This window comes from Protopterus annectens, chromosome 2.part2 (assembly GCF_019279795.1).
Source record: "Protopterus annectens isolate FY-2018-M chromosome 2.part2, PAN1.0, whole genome shotgun sequence".
Taxonomy (NCBI): Eukaryota; Metazoa; Chordata; order Ceratodontiformes; family Protopteridae; genus Protopterus; species Protopterus annectens.
In genome coordinates this window covers 866,634,720-866,647,119 of record NC_056730.1, presented here as the reverse complement: position 1 = coordinate 866,647,119, position 12,400 = coordinate 866,634,720, and the positions used below count along the sequence as shown (strand labels likewise).

Genomic DNA, 12,400 nt, shown 5'->3' with positions numbered 1-12,400 from the left:
TGCAGTCTCACAAGCAGAGGGACACTTCAAATCACAAAAGATATAATTATTTAGTAAATGTAAAGAAATAACTTAAAAAGTGCCTCATTTAATCAACTCAATTTAATCAAATAAATTAGATAAGTAGAGTCAGTAATCAAGAGATGATAGCTCTCTTCAGTTACAGCAATAAAGCCATATATATTTATGCGGCATAGATGAGTAGAATAAATAATACATGGGTTTTATTTTGCTAATAAAGCGAGCTAAACTGACTTAACCTACCTGTATCTATGTGGAAAACCATTTACTTCTTTGAATTTCCAAATTTAAACATGAGAGCTTCCATGTTAATTATATATCTTTTGTTTTAGAGGAGAGACAATATTTGTTAGCTCAAGGCTATTTTTAAACAAGAAGTGACAGTAAACAGTCAGATTGGAACGTTAAGATGCTAAAGCTACAGAAAATTTCTAACTAAAGCCTAAATTGTATAACATTATATTATATGTTTTAAAGACAATAAAGCATTTTAAATTCAAGTTATAACAAGCTGTATAAAAGTATAAATACATATAGCATAAGTTTACTTCCTGCTAATGGGGCAAAAGTTCAAAAAGGTGTCACTTAAACAGACTATAATTATTGTATGGGTTTTTAGTAAGTAGGTATATTAAGGACCATTAAAGGAATCTAAGACACGTGAGATATGTAATGTAACCATAATAAGGTTCAAGCAGAGAGTATAAGGAATATTCTTAGATATAAATAGCAAGGAAAAGTACATACTTTTTGGATGATTGGAGATGAAATCAAGTCTTAGTTGATGCTTTGAGAGAGTTAGTGACTCCAGTATTTTTAGGATCAGTTTTCAGTTTCTTCTTTCTCATATCAGTCCAGTTATTTTTCTCAGAGGATCTCTTTAATGTGATGGAAGATGACCAATCCATGTCTTCTGGAATTACAGTTATGTTGTTATTTTTGATGAAAGTAATAGCTTCCTCGACATTGTTGAATGTTCTTATGTCATTTGAATGAAAGATTCTAATTCTTGCAGGGGAAAGCAAGCTGTGCTTTAATTTTATTTTGTTTGAGAAATCTCATGAATGGCCAGGTTTTCTTCCTTAATTATAAGACTCTTGGAGAATAGTCTTTGTCAAATCTTATTTGACTCATTATATGACAAGGGATTTCCTCTCCAGGCAGATTTGAGAACAAGCTCTTTGTCTAAATAAGACAAGAGTTTCACAATAATAGATCTTGGAGGCATATTGGTGGAAGAAGGAATACGTTTTCCTGTAGCTCTATGTGCTCTTTCTATACCATTTGACAGACCTTCCTTTAGATCTAGTATGTCTGGAAGCCAAGAGTATAGAAATAAAATAAGGTCCTCACTTTCTGTTTTTTTTCTGGAAGACCAAACATTCTTATGTTATTTCTCCTTTCCCTGTTCTCTAAAGCATCTATTTTACTGACTAGCCAGGTATTCTGTTGTAGAAGAAATTCACAATGAGTTTCATCTTTCTTAATTCTTCCATCTATGTCACTTAGAGAAGTTTCCATATCGAAAATTTTTGATTGTTGCTGTTGCAATAGTTCTTTAAAGACATCAGTCTTTTTTGACAATTGACTTTTAGATTTTCAAGGCTGTCTGTAAATCTGTCCATTTTAAGAGATAGTTCAAGTAGTGTGACAGACATCAATTGAATTTCTTTTTTCAGTGAAGGTTCTGAGTGGGAAGACTTTGAGTTGCTCATCTCTATATTGAAGAAATAATCTCCAGTTTGTTTGACAGGAAAATTTCAATGAAAATGCACAAAAAATGATATTCTTATAGATTTGAGGTTCCTTAATAAGAATTTGCTACTTTTGATAAAGAAAAAATATTATTTTCCTGAATTCTAGTACTAGATTGTGGAGCTCATAAAAGTTGCTGCTACCAGTTAGCCATCTAGGCTCTGCCCTCCAGCAACCTCTCTTTTGATCACCACATTGCCACTGTGGTCAGAAAGTCCTTCTATGTGGCATATCTCATTACTAATAGTTTTGCATCCAGGAAGAAAGAGGTAATTGTCTCCAGGTACTCTTCCCTCATTAGGCCAGTCATCAAGTACAATGCCCCATTTGGCAAGTACCTCACTAGACACTTGCAACAACTTGAAAGGCTGCAAAAGTACCTCACAAAGAGTATCCTAGGCCTTAAACACTTGCCCTATATGGACAGACTCAAAAAAATCCAATTGTTCTCTGTCTCATATTGCCTACTTAGAGGTGATCTCTGCTCGACTTAGAAAGCCATGTCTGACCCAGCTCTGTTAGAAATGCTACATCTAAAGAAATCCCAATCCCTCCGCACCACACGCTCCAGAGACCTCAACCTCATTACCACAATCAACAGAATGTCCTGGAGGGACAGGTTCATAATGCAGAGACTGCCCATGCTATGGAACAGACTTCACATACATGTCAAGCAGAGCACCTTGCTGACCCTCTTCAAGAAAAATCTTGATGAGTGGATGGGAAATAGAAAATTCATCCCGAGGATAACTCCAGTGGCTCTACTCAACAGGGGCACTGGGAACTAAGGTCGGGTGGCACAATGTCAGTGTAATCCTATGGCTAGACTTGCAAAGACCCCAGGGCCATTAGCCTAGTACACACATATGAACCTATGAACCTATAGTCTACACTTGTCCCCTCTAGGCTTTCAAATACTGCCTAATCCACACCTACAATGCATTTTTAGGCAATGCCAAATTGACAAACATACAAACATTACAAAATCAACTCTACTGAACCTCAAGGTGTTAATGCTCAATGCCAGGAGCCTAAAAAAGAAATAAACTACACTACATCCAAGCCCTCCTCACACTTAAGAATATAGATATCTGTGTAGCTGCTGAGACATGGTTTAAAGGGGCAGAAAGTACCCCAGCAGTGCAAGGTTTCATTGCCTTCCACACTTTTAGACCAGTAGCAGCATAGACAAGGGCTAAAGGTGAAGGTATCTTCATATACATCAATAATAAGTGTACCTCTATGTGGGTAAAACAGAATGATGCACTGAAGTTCCCCTATGTGCAGGTCACCATAGACAAAATCCTGTACCATATCCTAGCCAGCTACAGGTCACCCTCTATGTCCCAAGAAGCTCACAATGCATACTTGGACCAGCTGGAGTCACTTAACTATTCAACCTAACAGCCTACTCCTGGGAGACTTTAATTACACCTGTATAGACTGGGAATTCTACACAGTCTCAAATCAGTAAGCACAGAGATGCCTGGATTTCCTAAATACAGACACCCTTGATCAAATAGTGAATGCACTCACTAGAGGCTCTAACACGCTAGAAATATTACCCAGAAATATGGGAGAATGCTTAAGTCTCTCCCCCTCCCAAAGTCTTGTCCTTACCCTGGTAAAGTCTGACCATAAAGCTGTCACCTTCAAAATAAATTCAATAATCCCTGTAAAACCAATAAGAGTTTAAAAATTCTAAGGAAAACTATCTTCTATCAAGTGATGGTTTGTCAAAATTCTGTGCCTCTCCATACTCGAGAACTCAACAGCCTGGGCTAAATTGATTTTAGAAACTCTGTAAAACCATGTCGATGGCTGCATAGAGGCTTCTGTACCTACCAGACATAAGTCCTGAACTAGCCCCAGAAACAAACCGCCCTGGTGACATCCAAAATTAAACAGGATTACAATAAAAAGAAAACAATGACAAAAATCAGGAAGGGTAATTCCTATAAAGATAAAAACTGTCTCATCAAACTAAATAGGCAAGTAAGAGGGCTAATTAGATCAAAGTCAACTTTGAAGTTGACATAACCTCCTGAGTGAAAGATATTTGTAAGGCCTTCTATGGCTCTTTCAAAACCTCAAGGGTAGCACACAACAATATGCTGAACTGGTGGTTAATGGTGCCACACTTCATCGAGTCTGGTGATGCAGCAAACCTGTTAGTTGACAAATTAATTTCCAACTTTACTGCCACCCCTGTCACCCCAACCATTTCTACAAAATGGCCTCAAACATAACCTTCCAACTATAACTAGGGAGCATGTCCTAGTTGCACTTCCTAAAACCAAGAACACAGCCTCAATTGGCCCAACTAATATACTGGCCTGTCTCCCACACAGTCTAAAATATGACTTATTAGGACTGTTTGAGCCACTGTTTAACTATATTCTTAAAACAGATTTTGTGCCATGAGAATAGAGGACTGTAGTGGTTATTAATGGAGGTCCTTAAACAGATCCTGGAAACTACAGACTTATTAGTCTGACAAATCTTATTTCCTAAGTCATGGAAAGAACTATTATGAAAATGATCAACAAGGACATAGGAGACCTCTAGACACTGGATCTGTCCCAGTTTGACTTTGCCAATGGAAGGTCATGTTTACTGAACCTGGTGGACTTCTTTGAAAAGGCACTAAGGCAATGGATGATGGAAAAGCAGTGTATAATGTTTATCTAGATATGGCTAAAGCATTTGAAGCAATACCCCGTTTGGGCATTGTTAACATAATTAGAGAACTAGGCATAAATCCCTTTATAACATGCTATATTGTTAGCTGGCTTACAGATAAGGATGCAAGAGGTTAGGGTTGATAAGGCCACCTCCACAAAGAGGCTGGTTACCAGTGGAGTGTTACATGGCTCTGTGGTAGCCCCACTTCTTTTTGGCATTTATTTTGCAGTGGTCAAAGCCAATGCCAAAGGTCTCTGGCTGACCAAGTTTACAGAAGACTGCAAACTGGGAGCAGTCATTGAATCTCCCAAGATGAGAACACCCTCCAGGGAGGTCTAATACAGACAAAAGCTTGGTGCCAAAGCCATGGTTTAAAACTCAGTGCCAAGAAATACATTATAGTACCTTTTGGGAAGTCGGCCACCCTGAGTAACTATGTCATCAATAAAACACCCCTAAAAGTTGATTGACTAGTAAGGGTCTGGGAACTCATGTAGGTAGTAACCTATCCTTTGACCAACATGTGGCCAAAGTAGTAAGATAATCCTTCCATGTTGCTCAACATATAAGTAAGGGCATGGCATCTAGGTCCATAGAGGTCATCCTGCCACTATACTTGCCCCTCATCAGATACATCATGGAGTATAAGGCCCCTTCAGTATGTACCTGACCAGCAACATGCAGCAAATGAATATCCACAAAGGTTCCTTATAAAAAGAATACAAGGAGTAAACACAATGTCCTATGATGATCACCTCAAAGCCCTACCTTTTACTCAGTTGTTGTTGTCTTTCGGCTTTTCCTGGTTAGGGGTCACCACAGCGGAACTACGGTCTGCTAATGATTGGCAGTAGATTTTCATGAATGCTGAGGTGCCAGCTCAATGTTCAACCTTCAATGAAGGCACACCCATTTACACATGTCTTTCAAACACCCACCCAACCATGGGGAGGACACGCAGACTCCACACAGAAGGCACTCCCTGCACTCCAGCTGAGAATCGAACGGGAGAACCTCTTGCTGTGAGGCAACAACGCTACTGCTGCACCACCATGGAAGTCTTTACTCAGTATCATACAGAATTCTGAGAGGTGATCTTTACCTAGTGTACAAGGCATCCTTGGACCATATTTTGATGACTCTTTTGCAAATCCACAAAACAAACAGCATCAGAACTACTACATCAAAAGAACTACATTTTGCTTGTGACATAAATAGGACATGTTGGAGAGACAGATATATTTATAAGAGAATTCCCATTCTCTGGAACAAGCTTCCCATCCACATGAAGCAGAGTTCCTTCCTGATTATATTTAAGTGAAATGTGGACCAATGGATGGGTAATAAGAAATTCACTCCTGGTCTGGCGCATATGTCTCTGATGGACAGAGGCAGTCAATAAATCAACCCCTATATAAATCAAATTTGTGAGTTACATTTGGGTTGTATGGCTAATCTTGCATGTACCCTAGCGGTCATTAGCCCAGTATATACCTATGAACCTGTGAACCTATCTCCAAATGGCTGTCTCATGCTATTGTCTTTTGTTATACCCACCACAATAAAGGGATTTCCAGGCAGGGTCAAGGCTCACTCTAGCTTCTTTGACTTTTTGGAAAAGGGTAGATTCTGGTAGTATTCCAGAAGCACCAACCTGGTCCTCTGTATATGCATTTACAAAGCACTACAAACTTGATTCCTTCTCTAGGTCTAGAGGAGGCTTTGCTAGTACCATTCTCCAGTACCTCCTGGACAGTTGTCCTTTCTCCTCCCAGTCAGTGTAAATTAAGGCTAGTGCAGCAGTGATCAAGTGATGGACATAGTACAGTTGTGTAAGTAAACTTATCATAACAGTAGATGTTTGAGTTATCACTGTTGCAGTAACCTCTCCCTTTCTCCCTCCATTCTCCTTGCTTTGAATATTTTTATTGCCAGAGTGCGGATTAGCATTATTTTCCTTCATGGGTCTTGTTTCCCTCTCTCAGTTGGCATGAAAACTCTGAAGAGGTTTGTGCTCTAACCATTGGGTTTCTTCATCTCTACTTGAGCTGATAATAGTTTGGAAGCATGGAAGGTGCCTTTAAGCTTTGGAAGTTGTCCAGCTGTAATATTCTATGAGGTATATAACCCATATAGCTAAGGTTACTGCAGCAGTGATCATTGAAACATCTACTATTATGGTAAGTTTACTTAACACAGCTGTACTCTGCACATCATTTGAACTCTGCTGCAGTGGCCTTAGTTATATGGACAGACTGCTATGGCTTATACTAACAGGGAGGAGGAAGGATGGTGGTCCTGGTGCCCCTGGAGAATGGTCATAGCAAAGCTTGTTCTAGACCTGGAGAAGGACTCTAGTTTTTACTGCTTTTTATATGTATGTATAGGGGACCATGTTGCTGCTAGAAAACTTTCATAATTATACTTTATCTATTATGAAATCAAATAGTCTAAGTCATAATATGATACAGTCCTTAATAGTTTTCTTAGCAAAATTGTAGATGTTTTATCATTTCAGATTATGTATATGCATCTTTTATCGAAAATGATGGAAAATAGAATTGAATGCAGAAACATAATAGCACTTTCTCATCGCTTTAGGTGTCTGAATTGATTACTTCACTTGAGAATGTAATTCATGAGAACAGAATATCTCAGAAGGAGCTGTACAAGCTACCACCACTGCAGAAGACAAAGAATACCATGTTCCATACAGTGGAAACACCAGCAACAGATACAATCTGTAAACATGAAGAAAATGGAAATTTGAACAATTTTTTCACTCCAGAATATATTAAAATGTTGCCTAGTTTTAGTTTTTCAAAACAGTACAATAGAAGCAACAGCACATTTTACTTGCAGAAATCATTGAGTAAAGGAATGCTTACTGATGAAAAAAGAGACTCAGAAAGTAGTAAGGAGTCTTTTCTTCCAAGGCTTAGAAACATTGGCTTAGATTTTGCCCCAACAGATGAGAAGCAGTTAACTGTTCTTTCATCAGTCGTGTCTGGAAAGCACCTAATTTCCTTGTTGCCAGAAGCTAAAATAAAATATAAATTTAGAAAGAATCAGATATCTACAAAGAGATTTCACTTTGGAGCTTCCAATTCAGATAGTGAAGTATGTGAAACTCAACATGATCCAACTTCAAAACCTCAAAGGCACTTACTAACTACAGGTATGGCACTACCATCAACAGTAAATGCTTGTTTTAAGATGTTTTAAACATATGTTAGTAAGGGAAGGCTAACCTCACAATGGTGAAGTAAAATTATTTTTAACATAAATGTTCAAGAGAACACTTTAAAATTATTAATGCCCACAAAAATCCCTAAACCAACTTAGGATAGTATGCTACTAAACAAATAGTAAAGGATGCTTATGAAGTACATTTTAATGAGTTATGTAAAAATCCAGCTTCATATTTGCTTAAAATAAAATTTATTGCATATGGTTGTACTACCACTGGAGTAATCTGAAAAATCTAAACTTCTTTTCGGTATTAAAAATAATGCAAAGGTCCTTCAAAATCTGTTTACACTCTCATCACAAATGGCTGTCTGATCTTAAAAGGGACCACGTTATTTGTAATTATGTCTATCCCCGGATTTACTAATCTTCCGTGCAGGACTAATCTAGTCCTGCACGGAAGCGGCAGTTGAAGAGGAGGATGACAGCGCACCATGTATATTAATGAAGGCACGCTGTCTGAACTCCAAATGCTACACAGAGTGTGGACGAGTGCAGGGGGCATGTCTGAGAGCAGAGTTCTCAAAATAAAATGCCCCTGCAAAGTAGAACAGAAGAATGTGTAAATAAATGAGTGATGAAGCTCACAAGTGTCCGCATATCCCCACCAACAGTCCCCATGTGGTCAACAGCAACAGTACAGTCAAATAAAATTAAATTATTGATTTATTTTAAAACCCCGAGTACAGCTAACCATAGGTCTGCGGGTTTGCCCATCGCCTAGCTACGGTTAAAGCAGCTGAAAAGGCTTAAAAGGATAATAAGGAATATATATAGCAATGAAACAATACAGCAATAGTGGAGTGGTTAGAACATCAACCTAATGAGCAGGCATTCCTGGTTCGAGTCCCACTGCAACACAAAGCATTTTCCACGGGAAACCTGTATATGAACATAATTTTCATTGTTTTGCTGTATAACCTGCAGAATAACAATTAAATGTGAATTGGTGTACTGCATGAAATGCACATGTGAAGTGTTAGTGTCATAATTAATAAGGCACATATAAGCAGGTCTAAGCACAAATAAGCAGTGATAAGCATGTCCAAGTGCGTTTGTGTGGAGGTAACCATTGCCCACACAGAGTAAAGCAAAGTATAAGCTAATGAGTGTAAGAAACTGTAACCGGAGGTTAGCAGTGCTTACCATCACACAAACCCATGCAAACCTGCTTACAACCACTTTAAAGTGCCTTAATTACTCTGGATCCAATGGTCCAAGTTCCGCCCAGCAACAAAATAAACTGCCTCAACAAAGCTCAAACCCAGGACCCCGTACACTATAGTTAACCACTAAGCCATCATAACAACAGATATGCAGAATTAAGGCCATACATCCCATACACCCACATGGAGTTATATATATATATATATATATATATATATATATATATATATATATATATATATATATATATATATATATATATATATATATATATATATGTGTGTGTGTGTGTGTGTGTGTGTGTGTGTGTGTGTTGTAGATATACACAGATATACAGCTATGATAGGAAACAGCACACAAGAATGACATATGTTCAAAGGCTATGCTAATGGAAGTGAGAGGCCCAAGCAAGAAACATGTAACATGTAGCATGACCTCCCCCACCCAGCTGGACAGAGGAAACATACACACAAACCCACAAACAATGTAAATAGTCCACTGCTCCCCAGACCACAGGCAGGATACAACCATGGGGGTACACAGTGCACCCATGAAATCTAATCATGGAACACAGACAAGAGCGTCCCTTGCGGGACACCCCAAAAATTGACATATTACAGAAAGAAGCCGATGCGATGACCATTGTGGCCGGGGTGTGTACATACCCAGAATACAAGGGTGGGAAAGCCTGATGACCCATGGGTCGAGACAAAGTACAACATGGGTCCCGTGAAGTGGAGAGTGGGCAGCGTGTAGTGGTGTGTTCATACCCGACCTGCACCCAGAGTAAGGATGGGTGCTGTAGAGGATGTGCGGGTGGGTGAACTATGGGTAGCTAGTTATGGGTCTAGGTGTGTAGGTGTTGGCTGATGTGGGTCTATATGGACAGCCCCAGGGATGTAAGCAAAAGTGTTCATTGGGCAGAGGCATCGCCCAATGAGCAGCCACACCCGCTATGAGTCCCACTGCAGCAAAGTCTAATTTACATGGCAAAGAACGGAATAACCAGATGTAGATGTATATATGTAGAGGTATGTGTGTGTGTGTATATCTACCCATAGCTACATGGAGATATACTTCTCCCTCTCCGTAGTACAAATGTATACATACAGAGACAGAATACATATACATACCCACATATAGATATATACATATGCAGACACACATATACCCATATGTCATTAGATATATATAGACAGCAATATATAAATATATACATGTATGCATACATATACAGATATATATGTATATAGTAATGCAGATATATATATATGCGTGTGTGTGTGTGTGTGTGTGTGTGTGTGTGTGTGTGTGTGTGTGTGTGTGTGTAAATATACACATGTATATAGCTAGGATATGATACAGCAGTTACGAATTACATACGTTCACAGGCCATACAAATGGGGGTGAGGGGTCCAATCAAACGTGTAACACGTAGCATTAACCCCCCCCCAAGCTAGACCAGTGAAACATACAGACACACAATAGAAGTAAACACACCATTGCTTCCCGGATTACAGGCAGGATACTACTAGTGGGAGAGACCCACCAAGTCTAATCTTGAAACAAAGACATGTATGTCCCTTGTGGGACACCCAAAAATTCAAACATTTTTGGGTTTCCTGCCATTACACCGATGTCGAACAGCAGGCAATGCATGTTCCCAGTGTACAAGGTAGGGGAAGCCTGATGATCCATGGGGCGAGACAACATACGTGATGGGTCCCGAGAAGTGGGGAGTGGGTACAGTGTACAGGTGTGGCCAGACTCAACCTGCACCTGGAGTAAGGAAGAGTGCTGATGTGGATGTGCAGACTGGGAACTATGGGTATGAAATTATGCGCTTAGCTGAGCAGGTGTTGGCTGGAGTGGGTCTGTGTGGACCACCCCAGGAATGTAAGCAATAATGTGCATTGGGCAGGGCCACCGCCCAATGGACAGCCACTCTCACTATGGGTCCCACTGCAGCACAGTCTATTGTACATGGCAAAGAATGGAATAACCAGATGTAGATGTACAACTGTAGAGGTGTGTGTGTATATATACCCATACCTACATGGAGTGAAACCTCCCCCTCTCCGTAGTACAAATGTGTACATACAGAGACAGAATATAATTAAATACCCACATATAGATATATACATATGCAGACACCCATACATCCATATGTTGTTAGACATATATATACAGCAATATATATATATATATATATATATATATATATATATATATATATATATGCATACACATACAGATATATACATATATGTGTATATAGATATGTAGAAATATATATGTATATATGTGTGTAAACATACACATATATATAGCTAGGATATTAATTGAATCATGTATTTAAATCACATCTGTTAACCGGGTAAGTCTGGCTGAGCTTTTGGCTCATTTACAGCAGAGACCCGGGGAGAAAAGCTCCTCAGGACTAGAAAACAATTTGTTAAATAGTAGTATACAGCAGATATATATATATATATATATATATATATATATATATATATATATATATATATATATATATATTCACAGGCCATGCCAATGGGAGTGAGGGGTTCAAACAACAAACGTGTAACATGTAGCATCAACCCCCCCCCACCTAGACAGGTGAAACATACAAACACATGATACAAATAAACACACCACTACTTCCCAGACCACAGGCAGGATACTACCAGTGGGAGAGACCTGCCAAGTCTAATATTAAAACAAAGACATCAATGTCCCTTGTGGGACACCCCAAAAATGAATGATCATCTGAGTCAGTCCCTGTAATGATTTATCTAACCAGGCTGTATACGTACAAGGACCAGTAGGTTGTGCAAGCCTGATGACTCATTGGTCTACACAACGTATGACATGGGTCCTGACATGTGGAGAGTAAGCAGTGTGTAGTGGTGTGGTTAGACCTCACCTGCACCCATAGTAAGGATGAGTGTTGTAGAGGAGGGGCAAGTGGGAGAACTATACGTATGCAATTATGGGCTTAGGCGTGCAGGTGTTGGCTGGCGCAGTTGTATTCGGACCGCCCCGGGGATGTAAGTAATATTGCGAATTGGGCAGAGCTTACGCCCATACCTCTCAACCTCTAAGAGCAAAACCACTGGACAGAACCTAAACCACTGGGGGGACAAATAGGGACAGAAAGCACATATTCCACTTACAACCTAAGAAAGCTGATAGAATAATTGGTTATGCATTAGCATGACTCATCTGAAGGATGTGGGGTCCTAAACCCAATTACTTGTCTGTATTTAATGGCATCAGTTCCCAGGTATTTGCCAGACAGGTGCAGATTGTAAGAGGAACACACCAATATTATGAAGCAAACTCTGGACAGGCTGCAGATTCTGTACAGTCGACAGGCATGCTTATGCCTAATGGGCAGCCATTCCCGATATGGGTCCTACCGCAGCACAGTCCAGTTTACATGGCTAAGTATGGTTTAACCATATGTGTTGTTGCATAACCCACTACACAACACCTACAAACACATGGTCGTAACACCCCA

General features: G+C 39.4%; 1 protein-coding gene across 1 annotated transcript in view; it reads left to right on the top strand.

Moving 5' to 3' along the window:
• LOC122795828 overlaps positions 1-8,201 on the top strand; it is a 300,323-nt gene extending 292,122 nt beyond the window's left edge. The window contains exon 2 of the mRNA XM_044064188.1: positions 7,063-8,201. Within this exon, the coding sequence (XP_043920123.1) occupies positions 7,063-7,686 (624 nt within the window). The 3' untranslated portion in view covers positions 7,687-8,201. The remainder of the gene's footprint in view (positions 1-7,062) is intronic.
• Positions 8,202-12,400: the final 4,199 nt, after the last annotated feature.